Source organism: Pollachius pollachius, assembly GCF_949987615.1.
Source record: "Pollachius pollachius genome assembly, chromosome: 2".
In the NCBI taxonomy this organism is placed as follows: domain Eukaryota; kingdom Metazoa; phylum Chordata; class Actinopteri; order Gadiformes; family Gadidae; genus Pollachius; species Pollachius pollachius.
This window is the reverse complement of record NC_136935.1, coordinates 46,268,563-46,290,006: the sequence shown is the minus strand read 5'-3', so window position 1 is coordinate 46,290,006 and position 21,444 is coordinate 46,268,563. Positions and strand designations below refer to the sequence as shown.

The 21,444-nt window shown below is 42.9% G+C and overlaps 1 protein-coding gene and 1 pseudogene across 2 annotated transcripts; one reads left to right on the top strand and one right to left on the bottom strand.

Moving 5' to 3' along the window:
- The first annotated feature begins 466 nt into the window (after nucleotides 1-466).
- Nucleotides 467-14,130, top strand: LOC307071391 (CMP-N-acetylneuraminate-beta-galactosamide-alpha-2,3-sialyltransferase 1-like; annotated as a pseudogene). Its single transcript, XR_013812796.1, has 7 exons — nucleotides 467-677; nucleotides 834-1,038; nucleotides 11,837-12,023; nucleotides 12,473-12,518; nucleotides 12,655-13,303; nucleotides 13,434-13,728; nucleotides 13,891-14,130. The product of XR_013812796.1 is annotated as a CMP-N-acetylneuraminate-beta-galactosamide-alpha-2,3-sialyltransferase 1-like (transcript).
- Nucleotides 14,131-16,288: 2,158 nt separating this feature from the next.
- On the bottom strand, nucleotides 16,289-20,147 carry LOC307071390 (NLR family CARD domain-containing protein 3-like; the record flags this gene model as incomplete). Its single annotated transcript, XM_079730371.1, has 6 exons — nucleotides 16,289-16,298; nucleotides 16,845-17,018; nucleotides 17,155-17,328; nucleotides 17,639-17,812; nucleotides 18,382-18,524; nucleotides 18,696-20,147. 6 exons carry the CDS (start codon nucleotides 20,145-20,147, stop codon nucleotides 16,289-16,291), a joined length of 2,127 nt encoding a protein of 708 aa, XP_079586497.1.
- Nucleotides 20,148-21,444: the final 1,297 nt, after the last annotated feature.

The window sequence follows — 21,444 nt, the reverse complement described above, 5'->3', positions numbered from 1 at the left end:
CTGAATGAGACAACAAGGAAGTCGCATGATGCACTAAATCAACATCGCAAGGTTACCACAGCTCAAAGGTGTGAAATGCGGTGTAAAAAAGTAATACAATAATACATGTGTTGCCCTATTAGGTCACAAATGAATCTCCCTCCTTCTGGAGATCGTTACATTTATGTCTAGATTATAATGGACAAAACACTGGTTAAGCAATTATAAACTTTTAAATTATTTCACACTGTGCTTTTGCCTGGGTTTAGGCTTGCAGACATATAGGCTTCATGTGGTTAGTCGGAATTCAGACGTGTCCAGTTTGTTGTGTTTACCTATCCAAAATTGTGAAAAAGTGAAAGAATACTTTGAGTATTTATTGACATCTCCACATTTAAATGTCCATCTTTCACAGATTGAATCATCCCATTCTCAATACGGCAAGCTGCAGACGAAGAGTAAACATTATCCTATTCATGTTTGGATAATGTGCATCATTGTGCTACTTGAAATTACTACAACAAACAAACATTTGTGGATTCCTAAATTGGGGCACTGGCTCCGGCTTGAGGGCTTGCGTCCGTGCGCGTGCAATACATGATGACAATCCATGGTTTACGGAACGCTTCAACGCGTCTCTCAATCCCTTTTTGACGCAGGATAACGCTCTCTCAGAGCGTGATTTCAGATGGTGGAAGGTGAAGATATGCAATAAAGCAATGTTAGATAGTAACGGTAACAAGCATGTAAATCCGGATTAAAAACATTCACAAAATCCACATCAAATATATCAATACTCAATTGCAAACTTCTCCTACAACCGATAATGAATTATCCTCTTCTCTTTACATCAGAACTTGCAATCTGGCAATAAGGCCTTCCTCAGCTACAGAATGGCCGAACTGAAGGTGTTTGAGATTTTCCCACAACAGGAGAGCTTCATGGACTCCAGCCCTGATCGCTGAAGGACCTGTGCTGTGGTTGGGAATTCAGTTAATTTGCTGGGGTCTCACTATGGACCGGGCCCTCCGCTCCCTATACGCAGAGTACGCAGAGTGCGTAGGGCACCAAGTACCTGGCTGGGCTACCAAAATTAAGCTTGCTAAAAAAAATTCATGATAATAATTTAATAATTAATTATTAAAAAACTACAAAAATATATAACTAAGCTATGAAGAGGCCTACCGTAGTTTTTTCTTAATTGTATAACCTATATCACTTAATTTAGGCAAATTACATGTTTTTACCTAATATATAAAAATAGTCTCCCCCCTTCCCTGACCCTAATGGTACAGCCTTCGAAGCTCTCGTGTTTTCGCATCGGAGACAGAGCAGGTGCCGGTGATATGAAGTTGCTTTTGAATGGCAGCAACAGCGAATATATAATGACAAGTAAGAGACAACAGGAATCTGGCGCAGAAAAGCGGAAAAAGAAAAAGCTGAGAGATGACACCCGTGCATCCCTTGTTGGTAAGTGTGTGAGTATTATAGCTCTAATTGTTTTGCTAACGTTCAGTGATATTGTAATGCTAGCATGACAGTTACACTACACAGCAGCAGAAGCTAATAGTTAAGACCAGTGGCGGTGGGTCAATGGGGGCGCTAGGGCGCCGCCCCTCCGTGAAATATTCACTTGAATATATCTGCCAACTATTAATAAACTATTATTACGCAAATAAATCAACAAAAATACATAGCGTTTATCCTCGTTTACTTGTGTGATATACTTGTCACTGCCAGCAACCATTTAAATGCATCTGAACGTCAATGATTTGGTCTAGGCTAGTTAATGGTCATTCGAAATAAAGCCCTCCTCCAAGTCATGGGCGCCGGCCACGTTGAAGTCAATGTAAGCTCGCTAACTTTTTGCTGTCAATCAAGCAGACAGCTTTTCATTGGCGCAAGAAAATTCGCCCTCGGGTCGCACCAGCCTGCGCCCCAAGCCAATGGTATCGCTTTACTTTTTTGTTATCACCACATGATTGGACAATTCAGCGAATCAATCAAATAGGCTACCTCCCTCAGCAGCATTCGCGCACCACAACTAAATGTAGAGACCATTTAAAGTTCCAGCAGAATTTTCTTTTCCAAGGGTGGATGGAAGGGCATTTCACCCAAACCTCCAATTGAAATCCCTTTCTAATAAAGAAAAAATCCAAAGGAGCTATTATAGCTAGTTATAGCTGTCAGAAGTCAAGTTAAAGAAGTCCGAGAAGCTCTCTTGGAAGCAAGACAAGCTGTCACTGAACCTGTTGCAAGGTCAGAGGCTCAAAGCCTGGCAGAAGAGGTTGGCTTGTTCAGATTTCTGATCTGCACCATTGTTTGGGCTGAAGTTCTTTCAGTCACCAACCAGGTGAACAAGCTGCTGCAGTCATCATCAATGCAGCTTAACGTTGCAGCCGGGCTCATTGAGACTGCTAAAGCCTCCCTTACAAAATACAGGCAGTCTGGGTTTGCTGAGGCCTAGCAACTGCCAAGGAGCTGTGTGAGGCTCTTAACCTCGAACCCGAGCTCAAACAGAAGCGGTTGAGAAGCACAAAAAGGCAGTTCGGCTACGAAGCTCCTGACGAGCCCTTCAGTGATGCAAAGAAGAGGCTTGAAGTTGAATTTTTCAACAGAGTTGTGGACTCCGCTCTGACGTCGCTGCAGGAGCGGTTTGAGACCCTGAGCCAGGTGAGACACACATTTGGACTGTTACTTGACTTTCAAAAAGTACATGGGATATCCAAGGAGGACCTGCGCAAACACTGTCTCGATGTGGAGAAGGCTCTCACAGATAAAGGCGAAGCTGATGTTGATGGACTGGAGATGATGCAGGAGATGATCAACCTCCCTCAACTGCCATCAAAGACGACTGCCATGGAGATGCTGACCAGTCTTCATGACAGTAACCTGCAAGAAGTGTATCCAAACCTCTGGATTGCTTTAAGGATTTCTTTGACTCTTCCAGTCATCGTTGCTTCTGCTGAGCGAATTTTTTCGAAACTGAAACTTATCAAAATCTACCTACGGTCAACAATGGCACAAGAACGCTTAAGTGGCCTTGCTGTCATCAGCATCAATGCAGAAGTGGCACATAACGTGTCATACGATGACTTGATTAGTGATTTTGCTGCCAGGAAAAGTCGCCGTGCACCTTTCTGAAGCCTCCTGCAGCCGCAGGACAATATTGCACTCTTTTTTTTTGTGAAAACCAGGGATTATTTCAAAATCTTGCCTTAAAACCAGGTCTGTTTATGACTACGCAGTAGTGAAGTAAATAACTACTTTGGTTATGTTCAAATGTAGCTACTGTTTTGTCCAAATATAGCTGTTTGTCTGTAAAAATAGTGTGAAAAAAAGTTGTTTTTTGATATTTTGTTTTGATGATGACTTGATGACTTCCCTTTAAACCTTATTTGAGTTCATAATTATTTTTCAGTCATCTTTGGAGCCTGCAGTTGTTATTGTTTTATTATATTGTAATGCTGCTGTTAAGAACGTTTTATATATAACGTATTTATTACTGATGGTGTTCCTGTTGTTGCTGTTTTGTTTTTGTTTTAAATATTACTTAATATATACATGTTCATAGTATATTTAATGTCAACTTATAATAAATAGCAACGGTTTGATTGCAAACTCTGAAGGTTTTGTGTGTGTGTGTGTTTGGGGGGGCACCCTGACCAGCCCAGCTTAGGGCACCCAAAAGCTTAGCAGCGGCCCTGCTATGGACCCCTCATTGACTTTCATGATGTCATCATAAGGCAAATTATGCCAGTGTACCCTTCCTGCTCCCTGTGGATGCCGGACTAGATTTCCTGCTTGTCTCTTATTGAAGATTAAGTCCATTGGACTAGGTCAGGGGTCGGCAACCTGCGGCTCCGGAGCCGCATGCGGCACTTTAGCCCCTCAGCCGTGGCTCCCTGCAGTTTTCTTAAAAAAAAAAATTTAAAAAAATAAAAAATATTATATATATATTTTTATATATATCGTCAACTAAACGAGAGGTCGCAATGGATGCGCAATAGCGCTACCGTGAGGGGGGGAGTGAATGACAAAGCTTCGTTGATTTGCAGGTGGCTAATCCCAGTAGGAGTTAAATCTTTAACTGGCATCTGGCATCAGGAAGTAGCCTAGATGCTGCCATTGGCAGGAGGCGGGACATGCCAGTGAGCCGCCAATCAGCAGCATCCACCGTTGACAGCCAATTGCACGAACGAATACTGAGCGAGAAGGGTTTACAGCATTAAAGTTCGTAGTCAAAAAGTTATTTAGCTGTGTTGAATATTAAAGTTTCAGTACGTTATATTTTGATAATAAAGGTCCTTACAGTTTTTTCATTACTTGACTATTGTATCGCTATGCTATGCTATGCTATCTATTCCTTGTTTACATTGCTGGCCATGACCGATCACGTAGAACGTCAACGGTTGACGCTGCTGACTGGCTACTGTAGTCTACTGTAGGCTACTGTAGGCTATCCCTGATGCCACATGACAGCTAAAGATTTAACCATGTAACTCCCTCTCTGACTAATATTGAGTAAACTTACCATGGATAAATCCAAGAAAAGAAAAGTGGCAGAGGAAAATCAAGATTTTAATTCAGCGTGGACAGATTCATTTGCTTTCAGTACTACTGATGCAGGCTTACCTATATGCTTGATATGTGGCGAGAAATTAGCCAATAACAAAAAATGTAATGTTGAAAGACATTTCCAGAACAAACACTCCGCATTTGCTGAAAAGTACCAAGCAGGAGATGAAAGGAAAAGAGCGATTTCGGAACTGCTGCGGAAATGTGAGCAGAGTAAGATTACTTTTAAGAAATGGATCAAGTCTCCAAATTCAACAACTGCTGCTAGTTTTGCGGCAGCTCAGGAGATCGTCAGGTGCGGAAAGCCATTCACAGATGGAGAATACTTGAAAGAGACATTCATTAAAATATCAGAACATCTATTCTCGGACTTTAAAAACAAAACTGAAATTATTCAGAAAATTAAAGATATGCCTCTCTCTGCAAAAACCGTAAAGGACAGGGCCATTAAGATGTCAGAAAACATCACCAGTCAACAAATTAACGACATAAATTCAGCTCCAGCATTCTCCATCGCCTGTGATGAGTCCAGTGATGTGAACTACATTGAACAACTAGCGCTGTTATGCAAATACGTGAACTCTGACGGGCCGCAGGAAGAAATTATTGAGTTGATACCGCTCAAAGGCCAAACACGGGGGGAGGACATTTGTGAGGCTGTGGTGAATTGTTTAAAAGCCAAAGGAATAAATACCACCAACATGGTGTCAGTGGCTACTGATGGGGCACCTAGTATGAGAGGAACACAGAAGGGGTTTATTACTTTACTTCAGAAGTCGCTGGGTCGAGAGCTGCTGACGTTTCACTGCATCCTGCACCAAGAAGCACTGTGCGCTCAAACATTTCCCCCCGAATGCAAAGAGGTGATGGACCTTGTCATTCAGATAGTCAACAAAATAATGGCAAAAGGGTTAAACCACCGACAGTTCTGTTCATTGTTAGATGAAGTCGACAGCGCATATTTGGATCTCCTGCTGCATAACAAAGTCCGGTGGCTGTCCAGGGGAGAAGTGCTTAAACGGTTTGCGGCTTGTCTGGAACAAGTGAAAACTTTCCTGGAAAGTAAGGGCCTCACCTATCCAGAACTGGAACACCCAGATTGGCTGGAAAAGCTGCACTTCATGGTGGATATGACAGGTCACCTTAACATGCTGAACAGAAGTCTCCAGGGAAAAGGAAGCACTGCCCTTCAGCTGCTGGAGTATGTTTTGGCGTTCGAGCGCAAGATGACAGTGTTTGCCAGAGATGTGGAGAAAGGTACGTTCTCTCACTTCCCCTCCCTGAGAGAGTTCAAAACGTCACACAACATCAATTGTGAGTACTTGCAGCACACGATCATTGCAATGCAAACTGCATTTGGACAAAGATTCAGTGAGTTCAGAAAGGAAAAAAGCACATTATCCTTCCCCGTCACACCCCTGGACATCGACCCGTCCATGCTGAACATGTCAGCATTCACTTTCGTGAGTCAACCCGATCTTGAAATTGAACTGGCTGACATAGCTGACAAAGAGGTATGGGTGTCCAAGTTCAAAAGTCTGACAGCTGATCTCGAAGACGTCGCCCGTCGGAAGGCTATTCTCGCTCGAGAACACAAATGGAGCGAAATAGAAAACCTTCCCAAACCCGACAAACTTGTGTTTGAGACATGGAATGCAATTCCCGAAACTTATCACAACATCAAGAAGTATGCCTTTGGAGTCCTGTCCATCTTTGGATCCACATACTTATGCGAGCAAATATTTTCTAACATGAACTATGTCAAATCAAAATATCGCTCACGCCTCACAGATGTCAGCCTGCAATCCTGCGTTAAGATGAAGGTCACGTCCTACAGCCCCGACATAGAAAAGCTCAGCAGTGATGTTCAGAAACAGAAATCACATTAAACAGGTGAGGACACTACAATTTAATAGGCTATTATTTTGCACCAAAAAATATATATTTTAGAAACTGAGCTGGTGTGTTATTTTGATTTTTGTTCAGATTCGATGGTTTATTGCTGTGGCCGAGGAAAAATCAAGAGGATGACAACAAACCTATGTTTACCTGTTTAGGTGTTCTTTATGTTTAGACTTATTATAGCCTACTCGTTCTATATGTTTGATTTATTTCAAAGTTATTTCTCCTCTTCATAAGAATTTGAGGTTTTCCTGTTAGAACAGCAATCAAATGTTCTTCAACAGCTTTCTCTTTGTTGTTTTATAATTTCATGAATGCAACGAACTATGTTCTTTATGTTTAGACTTATTATACTCGTTCTATATGTTTGATTTATTTCAAAGTTATTTCTCCTCTTCATAAGAGTTTGAGGTTTTCCTGTTAGAACAGCAATAAAATGTTCTTCAACAGCTTTCTCTTTGTTGTTTTATAATTTCATGAATGCAACGAACTATGTTTTTTTTTACAGAGTGTCACAGGGAGGGGGTGAATTAAAAAGTTTGCGGCTCCAAACATTTTTTTTTTGCGGGAGATGGGCCAAAATGGCTCTTTTGATACAAAAGGTTGCCGACCCCTGGACTAGGTCATTCTTAGCCGCCATTGATGAGCTAATTGTAGCTCATCTCTCTCTCTAACCTGTGCTCTCTCTCCACAGGCTGACCCAAGGCTGCTGTGTGACGCCGCAGACGCTGTGTGACGCCGCAGACGCAACTTCCGGGTAGCCGGCTTGGTTTGTTTGGTTTGGTTAGCAGGACACTTAGTGTCGACCTGCTACCTCGCTTTGTATCTTGGTTTGTATCTATTTTCCGGCATTTATATCTACGACCTGTTCTGCATACTCTGTATTGTATTCGCTGTTTCCCCCGCTGGAGCTCCGTCTGCATCAACCACGGTAAGCATGGATTCCGGTTGCTCTTGTTCCGCCTTTCTCATAAATAAGATTGCTCTGTTAGAGAAACTTATATGTCAGTTGGAGGATGAAAGGGTGGCGAGCATAAAGAAGACAGATGCTCCAGAAAGTACAGAGAAGAGACCCGCCAGGCGGACTCGTAGAGCTAACGCTATCGTTAGCAGCGACTCCGTCAAGGCAATTCTGTCGGCAGCACCACCTGCGAGGCAGAGTGCTGTCAGTAGCCTGCCTCGCAAGTCCTTTTCGGGGGTAAAAACGCTAGTCATAGGCGACTCTGTTACACGTAAAGTTAGACTACACTCGCCAGCAAAAATGATTTGCCTACCCGGGGCCAGGGCTCCCGACATTGAAGCTAATCTTAGGGTGCTGGCAAACACCGACACTACTTTCGACAACATTGTAGTTCATGTCGGCACCAACGATGCTAGGACGAGACAAACTGAGGTCACAAAAAGTAACATAGCTAGGCTTTGTGACTTCGCCAGAAAGATGTGTCGGCATCGATTAATCCTCTCTGGCCCTCTACCCGATAAGGGTAATGATGAGCGCTATAGTAGATTATTGTCTCTAAATCGCTGGCTGGCACGATTTAGTTCGGAGCAGGGCTTTGGTTTCATTGATAACTGGCCCTCCTTGTGGGGCCGCCCTGGTGTGCTCATGAGAGACGGCCTACACCCTACTGGGTTAGGCGCCTCAATTATGTCAAAAAACATAGACAGATGTCTTATCCAGGCGTGACTCATCCAATCACAGCACGCTGGGTTGCAGGAGCTTAGCAAACCTGCTAGCAACAGGTTAGCTGATCCAGTTTATCAGGAAGGTGTATCTATTGCACCAATCTTTTCAGAGTTGAGTGTTAACCAGACTCCCTCTGAAAATAACGCTGTTCCTATATGTACGGTGGTGCGGCCGCGCACTGTCTTGAGGTGTAAAACCCGCAGGCAAGGGCTGCGACCAGTATGTCGAAATCGCACCATCCCCTTGATCGCTTCAGAGCTGAGTGTTAATCGGACTCCCTCTGAAAATAATAAAATGGAAGCACTCAGAATAGGGTTCATGAATATAAGGTCGCTTTCATCTAAGGCGCTCTTGGTCCATGATCTAATTGTTGATAATAAGATCGACATACTGGGCCTTTGTGAAACCTGGTTAAAACCAGATGAGTTTCTAGCCCTAAACGAAGCTACTCCCCCCAATTACGTCAGCGCTCAAGTATCTAGAGAAATTAAGAAAGGTGGTGGAGTAGCCCTGATATCTAATTCTAAGCTTAACTTAAAGCCAAAGAATAGATATACAATCAGATCCTTTGAGGTGCTTGCGTTCTGCTCCTCAGCTCCCTGACAAGCGAAACGAGTTCCAGACTCTTTCGTTTCAGCTATAGTATACCGTCCCCCAGGACCGTATTCACTTTTTGTTGATGAGTTTTCTGACTTTGCAGCTGATCTGGCTACATATTCAGACAATATTTTGCTCATTGGGGATTTCAACATTCATGTGAATAACCCATCTGATGCCCTCGCAAGGGCTTTTCTGTCCATTACAGATACGCTTGGCTTCAAACAGCTCGTCCAGCACCCAACCCACATCGGTGGAAACACGCTGGACCTCGTTTTGACCCGCGGTGTAGACATCTCACAGCTAGTGGTCTCTCCCTACACCTCAGCTTTATCAGACCATTATTTGCTCACTTTCCAGGTGGTGGTATCCTGCACCTGCAACGATCAGCAGGCTACTTTCAGCTGTCGCCGCATCACACCTGCAACCATTACAGCGATGGCAGATAAGTTACCCCGTTCACTTGCTCCTCTTTGTAACTATAGGGGTTCTGTGGACTGCCTTACTGATGACACAAACGCTGCCCTGTCTGCTGCCATTGATTCAGTTGCCCCGCTCGTAATTAAAAAACGATCATTGAAAAAACCAGCTCCCTGGTTTAATGCAGAAACGCGCACTATGAAGCGAAGCTGCAGAATCCTTGAACGCAAATGGCGCTCGACTAAACTTGAGGTCTTTCATCTTGAATGGCACAACAGTCTGCTCACCTATAAGGGTGCGCTGACTACTGCCAGGAACGCCTACTTTTCCCGTATCATCAACTTGAATAGAAACAATCCCAAGTTTCTTTTTGACACGGTGAAGAGTCTGACTCAGAATCAGACTGAGACAGTAAGTTCTTCCATCATGGCAGGTGAATTCATGGATTTCTTTGTGAATAAGAGTCAATCGATTAGAGAGGAAATTGATGCTTGCCGTGCAGCTTGTCCTACACATCCTGTGGGGCAGGATGGGGTCCTGCCTAGTAGGATGGGGAATTCTGACGCAACTTTCTTGGAGTTCAAGGCAATTCCTCTGGTGGAACTTGAAAAGGTGATAAAGGCATCGAAACCAACAACTTGTATGTTGGATCCTCTCCCTTCCAAGGTTCTTAAAGAACTTCTTCCAACTGTGGGGCCTACTATCCTCTCACTTATGAATCTTTCGCTTTCAACAGGAATTGTTCCCTCCAATTTCAAGGCTGCGGTGATAAAACCGCTACTCAAAAAGCCTGGCCTAGACCCTGACTTAGTCAGGAACTATCGGCCTATATCGAACCTGACCTTCCTGTCCAAGGTACAGGAAAGGATTGTAGCAAAGCAAATCGTCGATTATCTGACGAGGAACAATCTCTTCGAACCTTTCCAGTCAGGGTTCAGGAATTTCCCCTCAACTGAAACTGCTGTTACAAGAGTTGTAAATGACATCCTTCTTGCCTTGGATAAAAATACAAGCTCAATGCTTGTGCTGCTGGACCTGAGTGCTGCGTTCGACACGATCGACCATAGCATTCTTCTTCACCGTCTTGAGCACTATGTTGGTTTCGGGGGTACGGCTCTTGGTTGGCTTGAATCGTACCTCACAGATAGAACCCAATTTGTGCTCCATGAGGGTTCAGAATCAAAACACTGCAAACTACGCTTTGGCTTACCACAAGGGTTGGTCCTTGGCCCATTACTTTTTGCAATCTACATGCTTCCCTTGGGCGACGTTATCCGCAGCTTCGGAATTAGTTTCCACTGCTACGCGGATGACACCCAGCTCTTCATTCCAGTGGATTCAGGGAACTCGCCCCAGATCCAGAGGGTTGAGTCCTGTCTAGCTGCGGTGAGGGGCTGGATGTCACAAAACTTCCTCCAGCTTAACACTGGGAAGACAGAGCTGATAATTATCGGCTCGAAGCGGGACCAGAGAGAGTTTGAGGATGTCTCACTGTGGTTGGATGGACTCGCCATCCTACAGAGTGCATCAGTCAAGAATCTTGGGGTCCTGTTCGACCCTCAACTGTGCTTCAACCAACATGTTAGAAGCATAACTAGAATTGCCTTTTTCCATCTGAGAAACATTGCAAGAATCAGACCAATGTTATCTGCAGCGGATGCAGAGACACTGATTCATGCGTTTGTTTCATCAAGACTGGATTATTGCAATGCACTGTTCTCGGGACTACCAAAATCTACCACAAAAAGTCTACAGCTTGTACAGAATGCTGCAGCTAGACTGCTGACCAGAACGAGAAGGTTTGATCATATCACACCTATTCTCGCCTCTCTGCACTGGCTACTAATAACTTTCAGATCGGACTTTAAGGTGCTACTGCTAACCTATAAAGCCGTGCATGGATCTTCTCCATCCTACCTGAAGGACCTGATCATTCCTTATAGTCCTTCTCGGTCCCTCCGGTCTTCGGGAGCTGGGCTTCTTTCACTGCCGAAGGTTAAAAAGAAATCGGCCGGACTGAGAGCGTTTGCCTATCGAGCCCCCTTCCTATGGAATAGGCTGCCACAAGTGATCAGGGAAGCTGACTCTGTGGAGCTATTCAAAGGAAAGCTCAAAACGCACCTCTACGATCTTGCATTTGGAACATAGGATTGTGAAAACGATTGTGAAAATGCGAAGTGAAGACCACTCTGGTTGTTTGTGTTTTGTTAATGCAGTATACATTCCCGCTATGTACTGTTCCGTTCTAATTCACTATTCTGTCTGTTCTAGCATGTTGCGGTGACTGGACTGGATGCCTGGACTCTCCTCATGGTCAACCGGCCAGCACCACATCACCATTTTTGTGCATGTATTTACCTGTATGTCAATTATGGCACCCATTGCACTCCTGACCATCCATGGAAGAAGGATCCCCCACTATGCGTTTCTTCTCAAGATTTCTTCCTTGCTAATTTCAAGGGAGTTTTTTCTTGCCCTTGTGGGGGCTTGGGTAAAGGGGGGTGTCATAAATATTTGACTTGTTAAGCCCTTTGAGACTGTAATGGTGATTAAGGGCTATACAAATAAAATTGAATTGAACCATGAATGTAAAACAACAAAGAGATTTAGGCCTATAACTACATAAAGTCCCTAAAATATGAATGATACTGATGTTATTTCCCTTGATTGTACAATCTAGGTTCAATACAGCTCGTACTGTGGGCTACGACGGGGATGTGGGGAACAAAACGACTGTCCACATCATGTACCCAGAGAGCGCTGTGGATTTGGATGACCACACACATCTCATGCTATTTCCCTTCAAAATAGGGGACCTTGAGTGGCTAGTCAGCGCTTTCATCAAAAAATCTCTGACAATGTAAGTCAACACAACATACGATAAACCAAACAACATATGTTTAAATGACTTAAGAAGTGCTTAGCAATGTCTGATTCTTAGAAACGACGATCATTTCAAGTTGAATCAACTTTACAAGTCTTTGTTTAGGAACCATCCCATTCCAGGCCACATTTTGACCATTTCCATTAACAGAAACAATCCTGTGAAGCAAAGTGAATTATTCTGAAGGAAAGGCCCCAAATGTGTTGGTTATTGTTAACAATTATTATTTTTTACTTTCTAAACATTTTGCTCATGATCACATGAAGGCTGAACCACACCGATACACTATCATCTGTGGTTTCCATTATTGTTGCATGATTCTAGTTCTATGTACTTTCAACAGAATTTGACACAATATTTCAAGGAAAGAACCTTTCTCCTGTACCAACTCCAATGTAATTGTTTTGTTTTTGTCTTTTTCACAGGACATACAGACGGGTGAAATCCACAGTCAAAGCGAATCAGGGTTTGGTGGGTATTAAGTGATGTTCATGGTTTTGCCAGTTACCACATAGCGTTGACCTTTTACAAATGTTCTCTAGTTGTGAATTGTATGTCAATGTAATGCCACTTGCAGAGGTTTAATCTGAGCTCCTCATGCACCCAGGTAAAGGTTCTCTATCCTGGCTTCATCCAATATGTCCCCCCCCCCCCCCCCCACAACACACACACGTGGGCCTATTCATAACTAATTTATAGATTTTTTATAATGTAATAATTATCATGACATTTTGAGCAACCTTAATTTTGGGGGCCCCTGCCAGGTACTTGGGGCCCTACGCGCTCTGCGTACTCTGCTTATGGGGAGCGGTGGCCCAGGTGCCACCACTATGGGCTAATATTCCTTGCACAATATAATAGGATGATGAGGTCGAGACCACCTAATGGTTTGAGGATGTTGTGAAAGGAATGGACAAGGGAATCGGCCAAGGGGAAGTGGTAACTGAGGCCAGGTTAGAAGGATGGGGTTCGAAAACTGGTTGTCATGTTTGTTGATGGATAAGGGAGGGGAGGTTAAAGGATGAGGGAACCTGGGTGAAATGTTTGCCCACAGTATGTGGCAGAACCAGTTCTTTGAAACAAGAAACAAATAACACATTAGCCTCATTGCAAGCTACTTTTAAAACCTGTTTTAAAACAAATATAAAATGGGGCTGTCCTAGAGAGATGTATCTGCAGCTAGGGAGGGAAGGACAGCACCCAAGAAAAGAGACTCCAGAGAGCAGAGGAGCGATCCACCAGTCCCCCTAACCCTGGTAAAGTGTTTTTTTTAATCTTTTAATGACCTCTCAACGACTATATCCATCACTTCTTGTAGATCTGAGTCAATCAATACTTTAAGAGTATTTATTGAAATCTCCACATTTAAATGTCCATTTTTCACAGATTGAATCATCCCATTCTCAAAATGGCAAGCCACAGACGAGGAAAATACACTATCCTATTCATAACTGGGATGATGTGCATCCTTGTGCTACTTGAAATTACTACAAGCAACAAACATTTGTGGATTTCTAAGATGTGGCACCGGTTCCAGCTTGAGGGCTTGCCTCCGTGCGCGTGCAATAGATGTGTTACAGATGATGATGATCCATGGTTTACGAAACGCTTCAATTCGTCTCTCAATCCCTTTTTGACGCATAACAATGCTCTCTCAGAGCATGATTTCAGATGGTGGAAGGTAAATATATCCAAAAAACAATGTTAGGGGCTAACAAGAACAAGCAAGTGATCCTAGATTCAAAATCGACATAAAATATATCAATACTCAATGACTCAAACTTCTACCCATTCGCACAACAGTAAAGGAAGATCATTAATCATCCGGTTTTCTTCACATCAGATCTTGCAATCTGGCAATAAGCCCTTTCTCAGCTACAGAATGGCCGAACTGAAGGTGTTTGAGATTTTCCCAGAACAGGAGAGCTTCATGGACTCCAGCCCTGATCGCTGCAGGACCTGTGCTGTGGTTGGGAATTCAGTTAATTTGCTGGGGTCTCACTATGGACCCCTCATTGACTTTCATGATGTCATCATAAGGTAAATTATGCCAGTGTACCCAGTGGTCGAGTTGGAAAAAAAAAGCCAGGGGGGATGGTGGATTTTAACTTTTAGGGACAGACAGGGGCGTAGCCAGGACATTATTACTGGGATGGGGGGGGAGAGACTCCATTGTCAACGGGGAGGGGAGGGGGGACTCCAAAGTCAATATTTATTGTCAAAGTTAGATCAAAATAATAGTATATATATATTTCAGCTTTCTTTAGACTGTTTCCGTTCGGGATTTTTTAATTTAATTTTTTTTAAATGTAATTATATACATATATATTTTTTTTTTTATCTGACTCGGGGGGCCAGGGGGGTGGCCAACCTCTGACCTCCGACGTTTCATTGAGCCAAAGAAAGATTAAAGTGGAGACTCTGTGGTGGTCGTTTCAGGTTTAGACGCAGAATACCGTACACGCTTTAAGATGGACTGTCTGATTTACCGATTCTTTATTTCATTAACTGTGCTCTTCTGATGGCGTTTCCATTAATCGGCAAAAAATGTATGCTATATATAGATCTACAATTTAGACATCTCACTTTGTGAAATGGATAAAAAGCGCTGAAAGGATAAACCAAAATTATAATCTAGTTGTTCAAAGGTATGAAATGTCATTTCTGCCGCTAGGGGTCAGTCAATCAAAACAATCAAAACATAGGTAGAGTATCGGTGGGTCCACTCCATTGGCTTGGTGGCTGGCATGAACCACTTGTTAAAGAAGTAAACTAGATCGCTATTGAAATATATCAATAAATTACCTGTCTCTACTGGATGTCTGATTGCATTCGTTTCCCTGGTAGTGAGGGGGTATTGGGATGGGATTATGACCCCATGGAGATGCGAACAAATGGACCATAACCATGAATGCAATAACGAATTCCTCTTGGTTTGAACATTGTTGGAAACAATTGTAACATTTCTGCATTAAAACATTTAAAAATAACTAGACCAATTTATTTGATGAATTATCTTCTGACATAATGTACAAAAAAAAATAAAAACATTGGCCTAGTTATTTTTTTTAGATATTTAAATGCAGAAATGTTACATATTGTGGCAAGCTACGACGAGGAGCGAACGAACTCGAGCCAGAGGGTTATTTAAAGTACAGTACATACAACGCATTACCCCCGGGGGTTACTTTTATTTTGATACACACCCACTTTAAACACAGAATATACATTTGAACAAAGGTCCTACATCGTCAGTCAGTTTACAACGGTCTGTGTCACGGAACCATGAACCGAAACAACAAAACAATCAGAACACTTGACGCAGTACAATCCCCTAAACACAAAACTCTAAAAGACCCTTTCCGCGCTAGCCAATATGACGTCACAGCCCCGTGGGTCGCTACTGTGTACTTCATTGAAATGTTTGAATAGCAAATGTCAGTTTTTTTTATCTAACAATTAAAACAGGTTTAATTAATGTTCATTTGAGTGCAAAAAATTCAACACATTTCTTACATTGCCTCAAATCATAAAAAAAAGTAGCAGTTTGATAGCAAAGAAAATGCAACAACTTTTGAATTAGATTGATGAATATAGCTCAATGATCACTATATGAAAATAAATGTCCGTAACTGAAATAATTCTATATAATAAGATTTAACAAAGAGTGAGTGAGTGAGTGAGTGGGTGAGTGGGTGTCTGTGTGTGTGTGGGCTAACTAGAGCCGACATAGGGACACTGAGGAACCATAGCGGTTCAACCCAAACCCAGGAAAGAGGTTGCCATGAGTGAATGTGGACTTGAAGGTGTGAATGTGCGTCAGTGTGTCTGAGGACCCTCCTACACCTGGGGACACACTGTAAAAGGACAGGGTGCCAGCAGGCCGGTCCACATATACTCCTACTCTGTTAGAATTAAAGCAGTGGACACTTATCCTTGTCCTTGTACTGTTGTACCAGGCAGAGAACCGATCAGCAAAACAATAAAGACTCCAGGACTGGTCGTTATATCCAAGACAAGTCTCATCACACTGTCCTTGATTTGTTATTCTTCTGTACGCCACTCCGATATAAACCTCCCCTTTCCACTCTACCTCCCAGTAACAGCGGCCATTCAGACGCTGTCCACACAACACCTGTCTGGAGACATAACACCCCTCCGGCACTTCAACGTTGGTCACCTTTCTTTGGTCCTCAGAGAGAGAGAGTTCAGGGTGGGCTGTGTTTGGGTCCAGAGTGAAGTCAGAGGCGTCTGTGGGGTAGAACAAGAGGCAATAAGGGGACTGAGTAATCCAGAACAGAAACACAAAGTATAATGATGCTGGAAAATTACTAATATTTGATGACTTTTCAAACACATCAAAATGTCAATTATCTAATTAGTCGCAGTCCTAAACATGATTAAGAAGCGATGTATCCATGTTTCGTGGATTGATTGTGGATTCAACAACAGGTAGGCTGGACATTTATCAGTTAGATGGAGATAGATGACGTCAACCGTCATCTATCCGTCATCTCATGTCCCAGTAGGATCTCAATGAATGGACCTCCCCTATGCTATGTGGATGGACTTTCTATCTGACTAGTCAGTGTGTTGTGTTGAATAAAATTAAACACTGGACTCTTACACTTCCTCAAACCTGATTCCAGCCTCGAAACCTCGCCGTGGTCAACACTGGGGGGAAAACACAGTCAGACCAGCATGGTGTCTTTAAAAGCAGTCAATTAAAAATTGCTAGGGATAGCCCATTGATATTTGCCAATGTGTTCTCTTGATTAGAAAGGTGAACTCCCCTACCTGAGGGTGTCCAGTTTCCAGTGGGGACCCTCCAGTCCAGCAGAGAGCAGCGTAGCTCCAGAGTCTCCTGGGTGATTGTAGCTCAGGTCCAGCTCTCTCAGATGGGAGGGGTTGGAGCTTAGAGCTGAGGCCAGAGAAGCACAGCCTTCCTTTGTGAGCAGGCAGCCAGACAACCTACACACACACACACACACACACACACACACACACACACACACACACGCTTTTAGACAATAATTAAAATCACTGGATATGCACAAAATCACACATACAAGATTAACAAAGACCTGATCTGTTGGGTGAAACTGACCTGAGAGTTTCCAGTGTACAGTGTGGACTCCCCAGTCCATCAGAGAGCAGCTTCACTCCTGAATCCTGCAGATCATTGGTACTCAGGTCCAGCTCTCTCAAACTAGAGGACTCAGACCTGAGAACTGAGGCCAGAGATTCACAGCATCTCTCTGACAGATTACAGCCGATCAGCCTAAAAATAACATAAACATATTTTAAAACATTTTAGAAAAACAAATAATTTTTAAACATCAATACTGTAAAAGGAATGTGCTGGCAGGTAGTTGTGTGTCGTAGGAATGTTTTAGAATTGTATTTAAATGTATCATACTCTAGGTTTGTCTAGATTGGATTTTACATGAAAAATATTATTGTATACTAGATATGACGTCATTATTTTTAAGATTACTTCAAATTGTTGTTGGGGATCATAAATGAGAATGTATTAACCAACTGATTAAGAATATACTTACATAACTCTTTTCTCATTGACTAAAACTGACCTGAGAGTTTCCAGTGTACAGTGTGGACTCCCCAGTCCAGCAGAGAGCAGCATTACTCCTGAATCCTTCAGATCATTGTTACTCAGGTCCAGCTCTCTCAGACTAGAGGAGTTGGAGCTGAGAACTGAGGCCAGAGCTCTACAGCATCTCTCTGATAGATGACAGCCATTCAGCCTTAAAACAAAAGATTTTTAAAAAATGACTTACATAGAATTGAATTCAATACATCTAATAACAAAATGTCGACACATTGAGTGTCAAAATAAAAGATAAACAATAGATGTCCAATTTAAATATCAAACAATATTCCACTTAAACTGCAGCTAAAAATCTACTATTTTAAGAAGAAGCTATGGTTATACTGTACAACCTACAGGGAACTCAGTAACATAATAAAGTATAAGAATACAGATTATATTGTGTTTATAATGATGTTAAAATACAATTATATCTCAGGATTCAAATTGAAGAGGAAACTATTCAATGATGATATTGGACTAAAATATTTGAATTAATCTATTAAATATCATGGGCCTTGAAATGCAATTCTTTGCTCATCGAAAAATCCTGGTGTAAAACCTCAACACTTTTTTGGAATAATTGATTTACGTTTATCTAAAGTAAGGGGAAGTAGATTATTAAAATAAGTAAAAATTATTAACATAATTAAAGAAAAATATATATATATATACACACACTGTGTATATTTCTATTTAGAACTTTGTTCATTGAGAAAAACTGACCTGAGAGTTTTCAGTCTACATTGTGGACTCCCCAGTCCAGCAGAAAGCAGGCTCACTCCTGAATCCTGAAGATCATTGGCACTAAGGTCCAGCTTTCTCAGACTAGAGGAGTTGAGAACTGAGGCCAGAGCTTCACAGCATCCCTCTGACAGATTACAGTCGATCAGCCTTAAAACAACAGATTTCCAGTATCGTTATTGCTATTGTTTGTTGATATTTATGTATTTTGGAGCATGTTATACAATACATTGTCTGTGGACATACAAAGATGTTTTGGAGGCTTTGACCACTGGCAGCAGTCTCAGAAGACCCTCCTCTGAAGCAGTGTATTTCTTCAGGTCAAACACGTCCAGCCCCTCTTCTGATGATAGTAAGATGAAGCCCAGAGCTGACCACTGAGCAGGGGAGAGAGTAGTTCTGGAGAGTCTTCCTGATGCCAGGTATTGTTGGATCTCCTCCACTAGAGATTGGTCGTTCAGCTCATTCAGACAGTGGAACAGGTTGATACATCTCTCTGGAGAGGGATTGTCACTTATTTTCCTCTTGATGTACACAACTGTTTCCTGATTGCTCTGTGGGCTACTTTCTATGTGATCCAGCAGGCCTTGTAGGAGAATCAGATTTTCCTCCAGAGAGAGGCCCAGGAGGAAGCGGAGGAACAAGTCCAGGTGTCCGTTCTCACTCTCTGAGGCCTTGTCCAGAGCACTCTGGTATAGGAGTTGGACCCCATATTTCTTGCTAAGTTCAGAAGATCCTGTAAACTGATTTATACCAGAGCTGATGATGGAATGAAAGACATGAACCGCCGCCAGAAACTCCTGAATGCTCGGATGGACAAAGCAGAAGACCTTCTCGTTGTACAGTCCACACTCCTCCTTAAAGATCTCGGTGAACATTCCTGAGTACAGTGAGGCGGCTTTGATATCAATGCCACACTTTGCCAGATCTGCCTCGTAGAAGATCAGGTTGCCTTTCTCCAGCTGGTTAAAAGCCAATTTCCCCAGAGACAAAATGATCTGCCTACTCTCTGGTGTCCAGGGTGGATCTGTTTCAGCTCTTCCATGATACTTCCTGCCCATCCGTATGGACTGAACCCTCAGGAAGAGGATGTACATCCCAGTCAGGGTCTTTGGCATCGCTTCTCTTCTCTTGCATGTGGTCAAGATGTGCTCCAGAACTGAAGCAGTGATCCAGCAGAAAAGTGGGATGTGACACATGATGTGGAGGCTTCGTGTTGTCTTGACATGGGAGATGATTGTGCTGGCCAGTGTCCCCTCTCTGAATCTTTTCCTGAAGTACTCCTCCTTTTTTGGGTTGGTGAACCCTCTCACCTCTATCACCCTGTCAACACAGACAGCAGGGATCTGATTGGCTGCCCCAGGGCGCGTGGTTATCCAGATGCGGGCGGTGGGAACCAGGTTGCCTTGGATGAGGTTTGTCAGCAGCACACCAAGCGAGGACGACTTGGTGACATCGGTACAGATTTCGTTCTGGAAGTCCAGAGGAAGTCGCCACTCATCCAGACCATCCAAGATGAAGAGAATGTTGTATAGGTCGTAGCTGCAGATTCCTGCTCTTTTAGTTTCAATGAATAGGTGATGAAGAAGCTCCACCAAGCTAAACTCTTTCTTTCTCAGTAAATTTAGCTCTCTGAAAGTGAAGTGAAATATGAAGTCTATGTCGTTGTTGCCTTTGCCTTCTGCCCAGTCCAGTGTGTACTTGTGTGTTAAGAAGGTTTTACCAATGCCTGCCACTCCAATTGTCATTATTGTTCTGATTGGATGATCATTTCCAGGTAAGGGTTTAAAAATGTCATCACATTTGATTGGTTTTTCACCCTTTACTGACTTCCGGAAAGCTTTTTCAATCATTCTGACCTCATGTTCCTTGTTGACCTCTCCATTGACTCCCTCTGTGACAAAGAGCTCTGTGTAGATCAGATTGAGCTGTGATGGCTGACCTGCTTCAGCGATTCCCTCATACACACGCTGGAGACTCTCCTTCAGGTGAGTCTTGAGCTCATGCTGGCACACGGCAGAAATATTTACTGAACGTAAAGACAACAGAAAGCATATAATTAGTTTTTTTTTAGGAATTTCGGTTGATAATGGGTTCCAGACTTGAAATCCATTTTTACAGTTGCAATGAGCTTTACTTTATTTGTTGAAACCAACCATTCACCTGACCATATGATGAAGAAGTGTGTAAAAATCCAACAAATATGTATAGCGCCCAAGACAAATGGTTGAAGGCAGACATTTGAAAAGAACAGGTGAATTGCTCATCTCGTATTTTTCCAGTGTAGTTAAATAAATAAGAGTCTCTTACAGCTCTGCATGGTGCTGGTGTGCCTCCTGTTCTCCTCTTCCTCACTCCCCAAGGCCTCCTCATCCTCCTGTTTCCTGGCAGAAAAAAAAAAAGTGAACACAGCTGTCGATACTGCAACCGCCCCTGATGATGTTTGGCGGGACGGCCCTGTTCTGTTGTGTTTCTCTGCTCTGATGACTGGCTGTTTAGAGAGAAGACGCTAACCCTACAGAGTTCGAAACATCTTCATTCAGGACTCTTATCTCTCTCCTGACTGGTTGGGTCTGAGTTTTTCAGCAGCTTTGGAATACATACTTTTCACCGGAGGGGCGTCTGTCTTGCAAGTTGGGAGGAAAATTAATAGATCTCTCACTCGTCATGGATACGCAGCCGGGTACAGGTGAGGCTTTGCTCACATGCTGCTCTTGGCTGTAACTCAACACACACACACACACACACACACACACACACACACACACACACACACACACACACACACACACACACACACACACACACCTTTAACACTGTGTAAAGATGTAAAGACAGCACTGCAGAGATGGACAACAGTCACAGACAGTAGGAAATCCTCTTCTTACCTCTTAGTTTGGCCCTGGCGGCCATGTTCTCCGGACACATTGATTTTAGAGGTATGCCCCCCCTCTTCTCTCTCCTCATTCATAGCAGATTTGAGACCTTTATATAAACACAAAGTATTACAAGCTATAGTCATTCAGTGTTCATTCAGGTTAGTTT